Raw genomic sequence first — 16767 nt, 5'->3', positions numbered from 1 at the left:
GACGTAATTATTTTATTAGAAATTTTGTCTTCACATCGAAATTTTATTATTTTTTTTACTTCTTTATCTAATAATCAAATTATAGCAAAGTATTCATAACTAGAACATTCATTTACAAACAGTTGATTTGTTTTTGTGAAAGTTCAACTGTGGTCTTTTATTTCAAATTAATATAAAAGTTTGAATCCTTTATAATTTTTGTTAAGATGAAGTTTATAAAAACGTAACTTTTAAACGTAATTTTTAATGATTTTTTCAATTGCCATAATGTCCTCTCTGGGTTATTGTTATTATGGGTTTCGGAATGAACATAAAATTTCCGATTAAATGTATTTTTTTCGATTTTAAGTGGCAGTGGTTCTAAGACAACTTCATATTTTTTTTAATTTTTTTTTATGAAACAAACGTTAAATCGGAATTGTGAGTACGCAATCGAATCGGGTGTAAAAGTCCACATGACATAAAATTTATATCTTATATATTTAAAAAGCGTGTCTTAGTAAAAAATCAGAAAAATTGCAGGTCTCGGCTCATAGCTCCCCATTGTCACGAGATTTGAAAATTGCGTCCAGGAGTCTATTCACAATATGCTAGATTTTTTTCGATTTTTATTTCTGTTTTACTTTATAGATTATGTTATGTTTAATATGTTTTAAATGGCTTTATATTAAACCCCAATCCGGAGTTAGGTTTTGTAGAATCGAGGAATACAAAATTGTGATTATCGAATTGTTGTATAATTTTAGAGAAATTTGTATTATTTATATTACGTTATGATCCATTCAAGCCCCATTAAAAATGTTCCATTTTTTGTCCCACTAAAAAAAGCAATACCATAACTATTTTCAAATCCAGTTTTAGTAGCCGTAGGTGGCAATAAATTTTAATTTTCGCTTTCGCCGTCATTTGATCGCTTTTTATACATGCATTTCCGCGGCAGCAACACATTTGTCTTGCAAGCCTACGCCCAGGTGTCAACCGTAAGCAGATAAAACAACCTGTTTGCTCAATTGCAATTGCTGATTCTTCTCGTTTTGCAGTGGTAGAAACTTTCGTTGAACTGAATCAATTGAAGAAGTTTGATTCACAAGACCACGCAAATCCGAGGTTTCACTTTTTATCCGGCACAAAAGTGAAATCTTCTCAAATTGGTCCTCTAAGCACGTATGCAAAAAAAACTATCCGATATGATTAATTGCCCCCCTGCAGGGACTCGATGTAAACTTTGTGTCGAAACTGTACCGTGAACAACCTTCTTACTAGGCTGTACTGAGTATTCGGGTGTGACACATGCTGTGGGAGCTCCCCTCCCGTGTTGGTCATTATCGCATATGCCCCGGCCGCTGATCTTTCAATCGCAGCTCGGTAACTTAATTACTGGCTCCGTATAGAGTGAGTCGCAGTGGTTAGCCGCACCCCGTAGTTACTTAAGCCGGTGGAATCATATATCATTCGGGGTCGGGTGTTGTTTGCTAGTCGAACAAGTTTGGTGATCTGATTTCACACTAGATCACTAGCTGCACGTGAAGTGGAACTCGAGCGGGAGAAGGTTGTGAAATGTTGGTGCAAATGATTTTCTTACTGATATCAGATTTAATTATAAAAAGGAATATTGTTTCAGTGTTGTCCATAATTTATTAAATCATTTTTGTTTTATTTCTAAATTAAAATATTTAATTCTATTCTGAGTATTTCGACAAAATCGGGTCACGATCTAACGTGCGTCCAATTAGCAAATACTAGCTTGATAATTGACTGAAATCACGGAATCTAACTTTAATTTCTTTTTTCATTCTTCTTCCTCCCAACCAGGTCACCAAGGACTGTGGAGCACCGTGCAACTCCATGTTCTTCTCGGAGAACGAGCGCACCGTCCTGAAGTACTGGGTCGGTTCCTGGGCGGCGGTTTGCGTGGCCAGTTGTCTCTTCACGGTGAGTAATTCTTCAACAATTTTTGGAAATGAAAAAAACCCCCTCAGATAGACGACTTCCGGTGGCGAAAGTGACACCCGCGTAAAGCAACAAGTGTTTTTTTCCCCGAGAAAAATGTAAACAAATTGTGGCGCTGAACCTCGATAGCAACCTGCCTGTGGGGTAATTTAGCTTTTGCTACCGACATTGCGTGAGCTTCTAATTAGTGCCAGTTGGCGTTTTTTTGCTATAAGTCATGGGGAGGGAGAAAATTAATTCACATCCACCACCGGGGACTAATGAGATCCGCCAAAATGTGATTGCGAAAGCTGGCAATTGGGCTCCGGACAGGGTGGTGAAGTTTCTGGGATTGTGAGCTTCTGAGTGATGACTTGTTGGGTTTTGACGGTAGACGACTGTTGGGGTTCAGATTGCTTCGTGGTTGGCTGGGTTTGAGGTATTTAGCTGTGAGGAGTTTTAAATTATTGCTTGAAACAATGTATCTTATGTGAGATATTTCCAGATTATTGGGAAACGAGAGTTTAATTTTACAAAAAGTTTAGAATGTTTTTTTTTTTTCAAATTACAGTTTGATGAAAAAGAAACAAGTAAAAAAATCGATTTCGCTGGACCGAGGCATGTTGCTTTAAATTCTGTCAAAGCAATTAAATCGTCTGATTTGTACATCTCCTGCAATAGCTTAAAAAAAGGTCACATCATGCTGACTATTTTGGCAGGGGCAAGTGACAGCTGACCTAGGCTGATTGTGTATGCGTCATTCCACTTCAATCGTAATATAGTGCACAATTGAAATCAAATCATTATGATCATGATCATGCTCGAATTGTGTGTGGCAGTTGAAACAATCAAATCAAGCAAGAATCTAGGAAATTATCAATCTGTATCATTTAAAATTCAATATCTCGCAAACTTAATACTAAACATTCAATCAATTCGAAAACCCATAAAAATCGAGGTGAGAACCAAACTGTGAAGTTTTGAGGTGACCCATTCCCGTAGTACATAAAATGAGAATACAAGGTTGACCATATTACGTTATATTTTTTTTATTTTGATCATTGTAAAATTAATTGAAATTATTTTAAAATCATTGCTGAGCTAATTGCACTTATTGAATAAAAAAATGAATTCATAAAAAATTATAATTTTTTATCAATATCTAAAACCATAAAAAATCATGAGTGAAAAATTCTCTGTCCAATATTTATTAATTAATTTTATTTTAATTTTAGTTTTTCTTCAATTGGAACTTTCCTGATTCTGTTCATCTGAAAAAAAAACAGCTGGTCATTTTTTGATATTTTTTATATAAATAGATAAAAGAAACCTTTTTTATTTTAATAGATTGTTGCACATAGTTTTCAAATGTTTACATTTCGCCCAAGAGGTTGTTATTACATAAAATTTCATAAATTGATGTTTAATTTATTTTCTACTAAAGCTATAGCAATGGTCTGCTATGCGTATAATACCTATTCAAATTTTTAACGTTTTTTTCTTATTTTATTAACTCCTTTGGGACGTTAGAGTAGAAGGACATAAAATTCATAAAATATTTGCAACGGCTTAACATAATTATAAAAAACATATTTTTAGAACAGAAATCTTGTTTGTTTGGTGAGAATTATTCAGTAATTTAAAGCAATACATAGACATTTTTTTTCTTGTTGCAGTTGTCATGAATGTTATTATTTAAAAAAAATCATAATCGTGGTGAATAGATATGGAATAAAATAAACATTGATTTTTTTGTTTTTCTTCAAATTCACTTTAATATTTATAAATTTTACTTGCAGCCTAAATCAATATTATTTTTAAAGATTTTGTGTGTTAAAAACTAAACAAAAAACATCGAAAATCACTCACTCTAATTTTTCTGATCAGTATTGAAGTAAAAATCAATGCAATTAAAGAGAAGAGTAAAAATATGATGAGATCTTGTTTTTTTTTTTTGTAGCAGCAACAAATTTGTCGATGATTTGCATGATTTCTAAGTAAGATTCTTTGCATTTTCGCAAAAAGAATCTTTGTTTTTTTTTTTCATTTGAATGCAACTTTGTCCATGTAGGTATTAATTGTAATCAGTTTTTTTCCTAAACAGGCTCTATACAATTTTGCGGGTTTTGCATGTCCAGCATGCAAATATTAGAAATTGTGGTAAAATGCATTTCAAATTGTTTTCAGTTGATAAGAGTTCTATTTCCATTAAAATTTTGAATTTATTTGATTTTTTCGCCCTCTGTTTGTGAGAGGGAGACTTCAACTTTGAAAAATATATCGTCAAATAAAAAAAATTAAACTTATGTCCCTGAGCCACATTTTTTGCTAAAAAAAATGATATTACCCATTTTTTAAAAGATGTTCACCGTTTTATAATTATTATTGGCACTTTTCGAAAGGCAAGAAAATGACCTAAAATTTCTTATTTTGACAATGTTGGTCGGTATGCTGAAGTATGGTATGCAGTCTTATAAATTTTCATTTTTGTTGAATAAGAGATTTTCTCGGCTTGTCCTAATCAGCCCTAATTTTCAACTCGCGATATCTCTGAAATAATTGGTTCGATTTTTAATGTAAAATAAATAAACTTTTTGTGAAACTTTCTGCCTTTTCAATAAATTTAATTTTAAGTTTTTAAATCTGGCCCAAACTCTTAAAATATCAAAAATAAACCTATTCAATAAGTTTCTCTTGGCTCAAAAATTTTTATACTTACAGACATGCCTCGGTTTAGCACCGCATATGGGGGATGCAAAACCGAGGCGTGCATAACCGAGGCACAGAGCTTATGGGATTTTGGCTATATGGGAGACATTGGCTATAATCGTATGAAAATTCATGCAAACATAAAAAAATATAGTGTTTTGGAGTCGGGTTGATGTCAGCTATCCATTAAAATAATAATTTCGTGAAAATTTTCACAAAAATACGTATTATTCCAGTATTCGGAAAATGCTTTTTTTTTCTTTAAAGAAACCAAAAATATATGGTCATTGCAATATGGGTATCAAATGATTAGTTTTTTCCTACATTTCGAATGTTAAATTTATTATTTGTAAACACTCAAAATTTTCACAAAACTACGTATTTTTACAAAAATACGTATTTTCTAAAAATTACTTAAAATTTACGTTTTTACAATATGGGTGTCAAACGATCGGGATTTTTTCATACATTTCGATTGTAATAACAACATTTTTCGAAAATATTCAAAATTTTCACAAAACTACGTGTTTTCGAAAAAATACTCAAAAATTCCGTTTTTACAATGTGGGTATCAAACGATCGGTCGGTCGGTCTCGTGGCGCAGGGGTAGCGGCTTCGGCTGCCGATCCCGATGATGCTATGAGAAGCGGGTTCGATTCCCGCCTTATCCACTGAGCTTCTATCGGATGGTGAAGTAAAACGTCGGTCCCGGTTTCTCCTGTCTCGTCAGAGGCGCTGGAGCAGAAATCCCACGTTAGAGGAAGGCCATGCCCCGGGAGGCGTAGTGCCAATAGTTTCGTTTCGTATCAAACGATCGGGATTTTTTCATACATTTCAATTGTAATAACAACATTTTTTGAAAATGCTCAAAATTTTCAAAAAAACTACGTATTTTTGAAAAATACTCAAAATTTTAATTTTTACAATGTGGGTTCCAAACGTTCGGGATTTTTTCATACATTTCGAAAGTTATTAGAATATGGGTATCAAACGATCGGGATTTTTCATACATTTGTAATAAGTAATGTAAAAATTTTGAGTATTTTCAAAAAATGTTGTTATTACATTCGAAATGTATGAAAATATCCCGATCGTTTGATACCCATATTGTAAAAACTGAAACTTTGAGTATTTTTTCGAAAATACGTAGTTTAATAAATTTTTTTCAGTATTTTCATAAAATGTTGTTATAACATTCGAAATGTATGAAAAAATCCTGATCGTTTGATACCCATATTGTAAAACTGAAATCTTGAGTGTTTTTTTTTTCGAAAATACGTAGTTTTGTGAAAATTCTGAGTGTTTTCAAAATATGTTGTTATTACATTCGAAATGTATGAAAAAATCCTGATCATTTGATACCCATATTGTAAAAACTGAAATTTTGAGTATTTTTTCGAAAATACGTAGTTTTGTGAAAATTTTGAGTATTTTCAAAAAATGTTGTTATTACAATCGAAATGTATGAAAAAATCCCGATCGTTTGATACCCATATTGTAAAAACTGAAATTTTGAGTATTTTTTTTCGAAAATACGTAGTTTTGTGAAAATTCTGAGTGTTTTCAAAATATGTTGTTATTACACTCGAAATGTATGAAAAAATCCCGATCATTTGATACCCATATTGTAAAAACTGAAATTTTGAGTATTTTTTCAAAAATACGTAGTTTTGTGAAAATTTTGAGTGCATTCAAAAAAAATATTATACATTCAAAATGTACGACAAAAAAATCCAATTATTAGATACCCTTATTGCAATAACAAAATTTTTGAGTATTTTTTCGAGAAACATTGCATTTTCAAAATACAGGAAAATACGTATTTTTGTGAAAATTTTCATAAAATTATAATTTTAATCGATAGTTGACATCAACCCGATTCCAAAACACTATAATTTTTTGATGTTTGCATGATTTTTCATACGATTAAAGCCAATGTCTCCCATATAGCCAAAATCCCATAAGCTCTGTGCTTCAGTTAAGCACTGGACCGTGCTTAACCGAGGCAGCTGAACGAATCAAAACCGGGGCAGTGCAAAACCGAGGCATGTCTGTATATGATTTTGCATCCAAAAATGTATTTAAACACTTCGAACAACAACATTCGTCGTGATCGTGCTATTTTGATTCGTGCAATATTTTAGCTCTTCATATGAAATTAAGGTCCTTTCAGAACGTGCTGCTTGTGCGGAAACTTATTCAAGAAAAAATATTTTAAGGGCTTTTTATCACACGTACATGTCCGATTACTGTACACATATTTTTAACTTAGAACTCAGGCAAAATTGAAAAATTAAAAAAATCTTACAAAAAATCGAATTTTGGGAACAATTTTATCATTTTAGAAAACATTATCAGCGAAATTGAAAAAAAATATGATGATATGTGATAATTGTGGAAAAAGACATTGAGTCCAGATATTTTGCAAACTTTGAGCGGAATGAGAACTTTTATCTTGTCAATAGCTACACTTTTCTCCCCTTTTTATTTTCTGGATCCTTAAACATTACATTTTACAAGATAACCCTGTCATTCGAACCTAACCAGAACCGATGGTTAAACATTTTGATTGCAGTTTAAAGTTGCCCAGATTGTTTAAATTTTGTCATTTTAAATTGTTAGCAGATTTGTCGGACAGTTTCTCCATCAACCAACAAAAATCACAGTTTCGAATATTTTAAATTTGTTGATGGACTCGTTTTTACGAAAAATAATTTCGTTTTGAATTTCTCTGATTTAATCTCTGTTTAAAAGACATCGAAAGATTTCACCATAAAAGTATTATTTTCTTTTAATGAGCTTATTGAAAAACCACATCGATAATGAACCAATTGTCTAAACTCACTCGATAGTAAATCAACCTGGGATTCCTCAAATCACGACGGCATTTTTATGATACCTATTAGCAACGAAGCAAATCCAACCCAAGAAACGAATAAGAACAGCTCTCCCCTTCCCCCTTCCTTCGAGCCTCGATCGTCAAGCCAACATTTTAACAAGCTTACATCATGCTCTGATTTGCATACAGTCGATCGACATTCGTTCGATATTTCTCTCGCGAATAAAAAGCACCGTGACAGGCAAATGCAACTTTCTGCTTGAACCCAAGCATGGAAAAGAGATCGATTTTTACGATTAAAGTTTTGTGAAGGGAGGGGGGCAAAAATGCTCGGCACTGACTTGCAGACCATTTTGATGCAGTTTATGGTCCAAGAATATTAAAGCGGAGAAGGGAGGTTGGGAGGGATGAAGGATTTGCTTGTTTGCTCACTCAAAACTGATCGTGATTGATGAAGCGAATTTAATTTGCTCAATGGTGATTGTTCTCTTGTTCAAGCTTTAAGGTGATGGATCGAACGTGAAAGGAAGGAAAGTCTGCAAATTAGTTGACAGTTTTAGATTTATGATTTGTTTAAAGTTTAATACATTTTAATAAACGCATTTTTTTATCTTTTTTTCAGGTCCTTACCTTCATGATTGACAGCTCACGGTTTCGCTACCCGGAACGTCCGATCGTGTTCCTGGCCATTTGTTATCTGATCGTGGGCTGTGCGTACGTGGCCGGACTGGGTGCCGGAGATTCGGTAGCCTGCCGTGAACCGTTCCAACCACAGATCAAGCTGGGTCGGATGCATATGTTGTCCACCATCACGCAGGTAATTTTTTGAATTTGAAGATTTTTATAGAATTTTCTTAAGAATTTTCTTAAAAATTTTTTCAAGAATTTTCTTAAGAACTTTCATAAGAATTTTCTTAAGAATTTTCTTAAGAATTTTCTTAAGAATTTTCTTAAGAATTTTCTTAAGAATTTTCTTAAGAATTTTCTTAAGAATTTTCTTAAGAATTTTCTTAAGAATTTTCTTAAGAATTTTCTTAAGAATTTTCTTAAGAATTTTCTTAAGAATTTTGTTAAGAAAATTGTTAAGAAAATTATTAAGAAAATTCTTAAGAAAATTCTTAAGAAAATACTTAAGAAAATTCTTAAGAAAATTCTTAAGAAAATTCTTAAGAAAATTCTTAAGAAAATTGTTAAGAAAATTCTTCTGAAAATTCTTTAAAAAATCCTTAAGAAAATTCTTAAGAAAATTCTTAATTTTCTTGACAATTTTCTTAACAATTTTCTTAACAATTTTCTTAACAATTTTTTTAAGATTTTTCTTAACAATTTTCTTAACAATTTTCTTAAGATTTTTCATAAGAATTTTCATGAGAATTTTCTTAAGAATTTTCTCAAATTTTTTTTAAAGAATTTTTTGAAGAATTTTCATAAAAATTTTCCTTAGGATTTTTCAAAGATTTTTTTTTAGAATTTTTCTTAGAATTTGTATTCATTTAAATAAAAAAATTTCAGACATAATTTTTTTAAACCTTTTCGCAATTAAATTTTGCAAATAATTTCATGTGATTTTCCAGGGTCACCGCCAATCGACCTCCTGCACGGTCCTCTTCATGGCCCTGTACTTCTGCTGCATGGCCGCGTTTGCCTGGTGGGCCTGTCTGGCCCTAGCCTGGTTCCTGGCCGCCGGCCTCAAGTGGGGCCACGAGGCCATCGAGAATCGGTCCCATCTGTTCCACCTGGTGGCGTGGGCCATTCCGGCGGTGCAGACCATATTCGTGCTGGCACTGGGCAAAGTTGAAGGTTAGTACAGCAGCTGTAGTGCTTAAGTCGTGTTGGGAGGTTATAAATCTTCTCGGGAAGAATCGGGCGAGGGTGTTGTTGGCGGACGCTTTGAAGACACTTTTGTTTCATTTGCGTGGTTAAGACGGTGTAGGGGAGAGACCTTGGGCCAAGACGAGTAATTGCTCCAGATGGAAACACTTTGTATGGTTAATGCCTTGGAGCTGTAATGGATGAGGCCGGAACACGGCATGCGTGACTTTATGGGGAATGTTCTAGATCAAGATTAGTACGTCTAGTCGCTTTACTGTGTGTTTGCTGACGTAAGTCTTGTAAAGTTGAATTGTGGGAAGATTTTTGGACTAAGCATGTGAAGACTTACCAAGAAAATATTTTTGTGGTCTTTTTGAATGATTAACTTTTGTGACCAAAAATCTATACCCAGTTTGATCATCATGATAGTCTCTACACGGAGAAAAAAGGGAAAAGCGTTCATGAAAATGGGAACCTCGAACAAAGTGTTCAAATCCCATGGTACGATTTCCAAAAACGTACTATGGGATTTGAACACTTTGTTCTTCGTTCCCATTTTCATGAACGCTGGCCACGATTTTGGGAACTCTTTTTTCTCCGTGTAGTTAAAAAAACAGCAAAATATTACTGAGAACTTTTGCTTTTTGAAAATGGCAAGTACTATAATATACCTCGGGTTAATAAAATAAGTCTGGGAGCTTCTGATTCATTTAAACATTGGCAATTTTTTTCAAAGTTTCGAGAAAAAAAAACTGATTGTTTTTTACATTTTTGTTTGTTTTGCTCAAAAACTTTTTCAAAAATTTTATCCCTTGTTTGGGAGATCATTTTGAGCAGCTTTTGTTTTACTTTACTATACTTCACTTTTTTAGTTTTTTTTTTCAATTTAAATTCGGTTTTATTTGTGTATAATCAAGTTTCATCGGGACTGGCAACACCAGCCAGCAACAGTCAAGTGTTCGGAGCTCTTCAGACTTTTCGATTTTTTCGCCGTAATTTACCGTGATTACCCGCGAGTTTGCTCCTCCAGCATGCCAAGGGCCAGCCGTGGCCGAGGCAGTTCGAGTGCGGCCTCGAAAAACCCGCGAAGTTCATCTACCGGCAGAGTGCAGAAAGGTAAACACACCAATGCCGCATCGACCGCCATCGCGCATGGGAGCGTGCCCGGTGACGTCACCGATCCTTCATTTTTACACGTGTCATACCGTCCACGTGAGTCCCCGGTACGGACGAGACAATCGACCCGGGCATCCGGAAGCACTTCCGGCCAGCAGCAGCAGTCCACCAGCACTACGACGACAACCACTTCCAACGTTCCCACCAGCAACGAATTTGAGATGCTGAGTGGAGATGAAAACAACACCGACAGTGACAGCAGCAGTGCTGGCGACGACGATGACGATGATGAACTTGCGCGCAAGCAAGGAAAGCAGAAAAATGGTAACTCTCCGAAGGAACGACGACCACCTCCAATTTTTGTTTTGGATACGTTGGCTGACGATGTTGACGAGTTGCTTGAGGGACTCCAATATTGTCTCAAAATTAGCAAAACTTCTGTGCAAGTGATTACTCACAAAAAGCTGCATTTCGACTTGGTGGTGAAGAAGTTGAAGTTGCGAAACTTCAAATTCTTCACATTTGATCCTGCAGAGAAGGTCCCAGTGAAGATCGTCCTTCAGGGATATCCGGACCGCCCGATCTCCGACCTGGAAGAACACCTGACGGGCGTCAAGGTTAAGCCTCGAGAGATAAAGGTGCTCTCAAAATCGACTACGGTGACAGGTACGTACACCTTGTACCTCCTGTACTTCGATCGCGGGTCCGTCAAAATCCAGGACCTACGGCGGATCAAAGCACTGGACGGCTTCTTTGTGACGTGGCGATTCTACACGAAGAATCCGGCCGACGCAGCCCAATGCCACCGCTGTCAGAAATTCGGACACGGCTCAAGAAACTGCAATCTCCCACCCCGGTGTGTAAAGTGCGGTGAGACCCACTTCACCGAAAGGTGCAGTCTTCCGCGGAAAGACCAACTGGGGGAAAACGCCCAGCAGCACAAAGCACGTGTCAAGTGCGCCAATTGTGGTGGAAACCACACGGCGAATTTCCGTGGCTGTGCCGCGCGGAAAAAGTACATCGAGGAGCAGGACAAGAAGAAGAAAGCGCCAGCGTCCCGCCAACCTCCGAAGACTTCGAGCTCGACCGCTGCAGCAGCTGGCGGCGGAGCGGCTCCATCGACCAACCCAGCGTTCCCTCCCGGTTGGGGAGGTTCGTACGCTAGAGTAGCCGCTTCTGGGGGCGGTTCTCCCCCGGGACAAGCTGATGTTACCGGTGATGATCTCTTCACGCTTCCTGAGTTTTTCGCCCTTGCTGGAGAGATGCTCACGCGCTTTCGTGCCTGCCGAAACAAGGCAGAACAATTCCAAGCTCTCAGTGAGCTGATGATGAAGTACATCTACAACGGATAAGCTGCCTTGTGCAGCGAAGTTTTTCGACGTCAATAGACAAAACATACTGTGATTTAGTTTTAAGCTTTTCTATTTCTATCCTTTTCCTTAGCAAATCAAGAAGGTTTTTTTTTAATTTTTCCTTCTCTTGCCAAATCCATTGTTAGAATATCCAATTACATCAAAATGAATTATAGTGTAAACCATAGTTGAAAGGAACTCCAAAACTCTATTAGGTTATAAGAAATACGGAATTGTAAATTGATTATTTACTGACAAAATAAATTGAATTGAATTGAATAATCAAGTTGCAATGAGTTCAATAAGTTGATTAACAGAGTTTTGGATTTCTTTTCATCTGTGTTTTACATCGTTATTCAATCGGAAGCATTATTACTTATAAATATTAAATAGAAGAAAGGAGTTTGAAAAGGTTTTTTTTTTCATTCATTTTTGGTATTTTTATAACCATTTATTTTGTTTGTTTTTTTTTTATTTTGATAGTTTTAGGGAAATTCTGCATTCCCTTATTTTTTTTTATTTTATGGAAATTTAAACAAAAAGAAATAATTTTTCGAAGCATAATCAAAGTTAAAACAAAAATTAATGCATCCATTTGGTGAATATAAGTGGAAAACTTGGTCTAAGAAAACCCTTGAAAAAAAAAATAATTAAATTTTACAAAGTCACATAAAAACATGTTAAATTACCAAATTCATTATTTTCTTCAAATTTATGAGGCTTCCTTCTAAATATTTTTTTTTAGTCAAATAATAGTTTTTTTTTGCGAATTTTCAGAAAGAGGCTCGTCTGATGACGGGGTTGAGTCTTAGAGGCTTAATTTTTTTGCAATTCGGCACAAATTCCATCCGGCTAATTGTACTTTATTTACAAGAAAACAAAAATCAAGTTTAGCAACATATTCAAACAATTAAAAAAACACTTAGAATTTCATCTATTTACCTACATTTTCAGGGCTTAATTGCTTAAAGAATAATTAAAAAAAATCGAATTTCTGTAACCAAAATTTCAACTTTATGTTTCAAATCGTCTCTTAATTATGATCATCATTTTTTTAAACATGTTTTTTTTTTGTTTTTCATGAATATGAATTTAAAATTAGAACAAGTCGTCCCGCCCGTGTGGATCAATCGGACCGCGCGAATCCCGCGGCAGGCGCTCTAAAATTCTTTGTGTAAATATGGGTATTCGGCGCCGTCGCTCCGTGCCATACTTTCATACACTTAGAAGCCCAGGGCGGCAAAGTCCTTGTAGATAAAAGGAAGACACTAGTGGTTGGTACTAGCAATGGTGGCTGACAGCTATAAAGTCAACTTCGTCGTCATATGAAGCACCGTAAACCGAATTAACATTGATAGGATTTCATTTAATTTTTCAAATATGATTTGAATGGCTAACATTTGTCTCTAGATTGTTTTTTTAAACATAAAAAAATGTTTTTTCAATGGTGTATTCAAAAACAGTATTATTTTGCTGAAGATTTTTATTTTAAAATCCGGGATGATTTTGATAGTCACTGTGTTTCTAACAATTTTCTTCTGAAAAAGTCTGATTTTTTTTTTTCATTACGTCAAATTGACCATAATTAGGGAGACATTGAATGTTATATATGGAAAAATCCCAATTAAAGGTTTGCTTAGTTGATTTACTTTTAATAATATCTATAGAAATTTTAAGTAAAGTAAGTTTAATAAATTCATAATTTGTTTAAAATTCCTTACAAATTGTTATTTAAAAAAAAATATCAAACTTGGTTGGCAACAAAACCATTTTTGTAGCATGAAACATAGAAATTACACACTTACTGAAAATCTTGTTGTAATGAAAATGCCTATAATTCTAAGATATTTTTGAATTTCGATTTAATAACACTAAAATTTGTAAAACTTGAAATCAATTTGAACTGTTGTTGAAGTAAAACTGTCCAAACAATTCGATATTGCAGTCCATTTGCCGGCTCGAACTAATTTTCATTAAGAAAAACACGACACTCTGAAAATACTAAAATAATTTTATTTATCATTGTTTTGCAATTTTAGTAGTCTAAACTTTTCAAAATTTGTTGACCAAGGTCAGTATGGTTCCATACCATTCCGTTTGTATTTAACTCGTAATTTAAATTTTGCAAAACATTTTTCAACATATTTCAACAATTCAATGATCAGCTGTCAATTTAGTACCGAGACCTTCATGGACAAACCAATGTTTCAAAATCGTTTCTTTGGACATGGGGAATATTCTATTTGGAAACACTTTTCACTTCACCCCATTCCAGATCGCGATGACTCAACCAGAAAAATGCCCAACAATTCGAACCATCATATCGCATCTCCTTTTTCGGAACATGTGAAGATTCCATCATCTCATTTATCTCTCCTCTAATCCACACACACACACGTGAGCAAACCATCCGATAGGCCGAATGTTTGCCAGACCCCGTCGCCTTCAAGTTCATGATCCCGGGGAAGATTTCATCACTTTCCCAAACAAGCCCCGGGGCACCTATTCTCCGGGCGCACAAACACGCCCCTCTACCTGGTGGCCAAGACAAAAGCGTAACAAGACGAGAAGAAGAAGATTCCCTCAGACAATTCAATGTAATCGATCGACGGTAATGACTTGACGTATTTCACCTGAAGTGTGGGGGACGTTCGTAAATTACGTAACCTTTCTTGAAGACTTGACTCTAAACTCAATCGTTACGTCATGTCTGCTCAACTCCTCAGAGGTTCTACCCCAAACTTCTTCACTGTTTCTATTTCCAGAAACTTGGGTCGGTGTGGCCACAAACAAACAGGTTCTATGCTTCATTTTGGAGCAAGCACTCACGTAAAATGTAAATAATTGCCGGCCCAGGTTACCTACCCCCCTTAACGGCGCGCAAAAGGTCCATGGACTCCGGACGCTGCTCGAATTCATTAGTTCCCATTTCGCGGTTTCGAGATTCGTTCTCGCCACGGTGATTTGTACTTCGAGTGTGTGTCGAGGGGGGTTCTGATTGCTGGAAGGTGCTGGATTTCCGCATTAGTTTGGAGTTAATTGTTCCGACCGTGCATACATACATCGGTGGGGAATGCACGAAAAGACCAACTTTTTTTGGGAAAGTGTCCCCTCTCGTGTGGTTACAGGTGTTAAATCTAGAGTGCACTTCGAATTGGATTAACCCTTCAACAGTGAAAACTTCAACAGAAATATTTATTTTTTTTTTTTAAAGTATGTTAAATATTCAAAACCGGTCACCTGAGGGTTAACGGATTTCACCTTGCTTGCAGCATCAGGAATTTGCTCATCTGCTGCTCTCACTAACCGGGAAAGTATGCTGAAACTTTGTAACCCTGTCATTATTAAGCTGCTGCGGCTGCCACTGTGCATCGACATTCTGCCAGAAGTGTGCAAATAGCTCTCGAGCATACCTTCTGGTGGCGCAAGTTCCAAGACTTTCAAGGGGTCGTGCACGGTCGATTATGGGTGAAATTGCGGATCTTTTTTTTTGCTGGGGGATGTTGGCGGAAGATTGCAGCAGTTGCCGCCACCGTAGGTCGTTCCGAGGAAAGTTATTCAGGTCGAACGGACAGGTTGAAGTGGTGACCTAGAATTGTGAGATGTTATGAAGAATGCACGGGATTGAAGTTGGCTATAGTTAATTTGCATTTGTACAAATAAGAAAATCTTTTTTAACTATTAAAAAAAATCAATGATAAATACAGAATAAATACAACTAAATTGATGTCTGATATCCAGAAGAAGTTTTCATCATTCTTTTTATCCTAAATAAAACAATAAATTTCGTTATCGTCATGCGTCATCATTAATCTTAAGAGCATTCACCCAAACCTCTGATTCGATTATTCCAAGTCTCATACAAACCTTCGGATAATCGAGGCTTCGGATAGTCGAGTCTGGACTGTACATTGTTTCAGGCTTGTTCTACAACCTCCAATAATTTTCTATGCTTATTATTGATTTTAGTTTTGGCACAATCTTATAATAGATATTTTAAATGATACTTATTCAATTTTCTTTCAAATTGGGTCCAGAACTCATGGTTAGGGCAAGAGATTTTTCGCAGTTTCGCGCAGTTTGTCTTATTGTCAAATTGCTACTCATTGTATGTAATCTTCGATTTCAACATTCAAACACTGTACATAATTTTTTTTGCTAATTTCCAGTGAAAATGGTTTTGATTTAACAAGCCCTAGATTAGACAATGTTAAATTTTAAGCATTTTATAAAAAAAAATATTTTGCCTTAAAAAAATAAAAATAATTTTAAAGAACTTGATTGAAAACTTAAATGAAATCAAACGCAAAGCAGTTTGATCTATTTTATTTTTAAATATCTTTAAAATTTATTAAAATAGCTACGGATCAATTGCATGTAACACGTAAAAAATTCAAATAAAATATCTTAATTTTAGATGAAGTTTTTATTTCAATTTGGTTTAAAATAAGATACATGTTTAAAGCAAATTTGTTAAACAGTTTAGTACAGTCATCCCACATATTCGGAACACCCACAAATTCGGAACACTTTTATGATAATTTGTCAAAAGTAGCCAAAAGTAGCTTTTCTGTCGACCTTACTATTTTTAGAACCTTCATTTGGACATTATCTTGCTATTTCACTAGTAAATGTAGTACTTTTTGAACAAAAAACTTCATTCCAAGACTATTTTGTCCAGAGCACCAAAACACTGCCTCCAAATGGCCTGTTTCATAATTGTAGGATGTTATTGTGCCTCCCACAATTGTGGAACACCTGAATTTAACTGATATTTTCACAAAAAAAATTATCAAACCATGTATAAAACATCACTAAGCTTGAGTTTCATTGGTTTCAGTGTGTGAAGTAATTATTTGGTAATAAATATGTACTCCTGGAGAGATCCAAAGTTTGTTTACATTCGTAAGAAAAAAGTGTTCCGAATTTGTGGATTTGAAGGGTCAAAGTAATTCTTCAAAAACTTCATATAAAAGTTAAAATCTGCAGATGTTCGATACAGCATTCGAA

At 35.1% G+C, this 16767-nt stretch overlaps 1 protein-coding gene across 1 annotated transcript in view; it reads left to right on the top strand.

The window, feature by feature from the left end:
- Nucleotides 1-16767, top strand: part of LOC120414045 (frizzled) — a 185710-nt gene that overhangs the window by 48774 nt on the left and 120169 nt on the right. Inside the window, exons 2-4 of the mRNA XM_039575065.2 lie at nt 1813-1932; nt 8100-8294; nt 9052-9277. Coding sequence (XP_039430999.1) covers nt 1813-1932; nt 8100-8294; nt 9052-9277 — 541 coding nt within the window. The remainder of the gene's footprint in view (nt 1-1812; nt 1933-8099; nt 8295-9051; nt 9278-16767) is intronic.

The sequence above is a fragment of the Culex pipiens genome, chromosome 2 (genome assembly GCF_016801865.2).
Source record: "Culex pipiens pallens isolate TS chromosome 2, TS_CPP_V2, whole genome shotgun sequence".
Taxonomy (NCBI): domain Eukaryota; kingdom Metazoa; phylum Arthropoda; class Insecta; order Diptera; family Culicidae; genus Culex; species Culex pipiens.
Note: the sequence above shows the minus strand (reverse complement) of the source record. Positions and strands in the feature narration are given on the sequence as shown.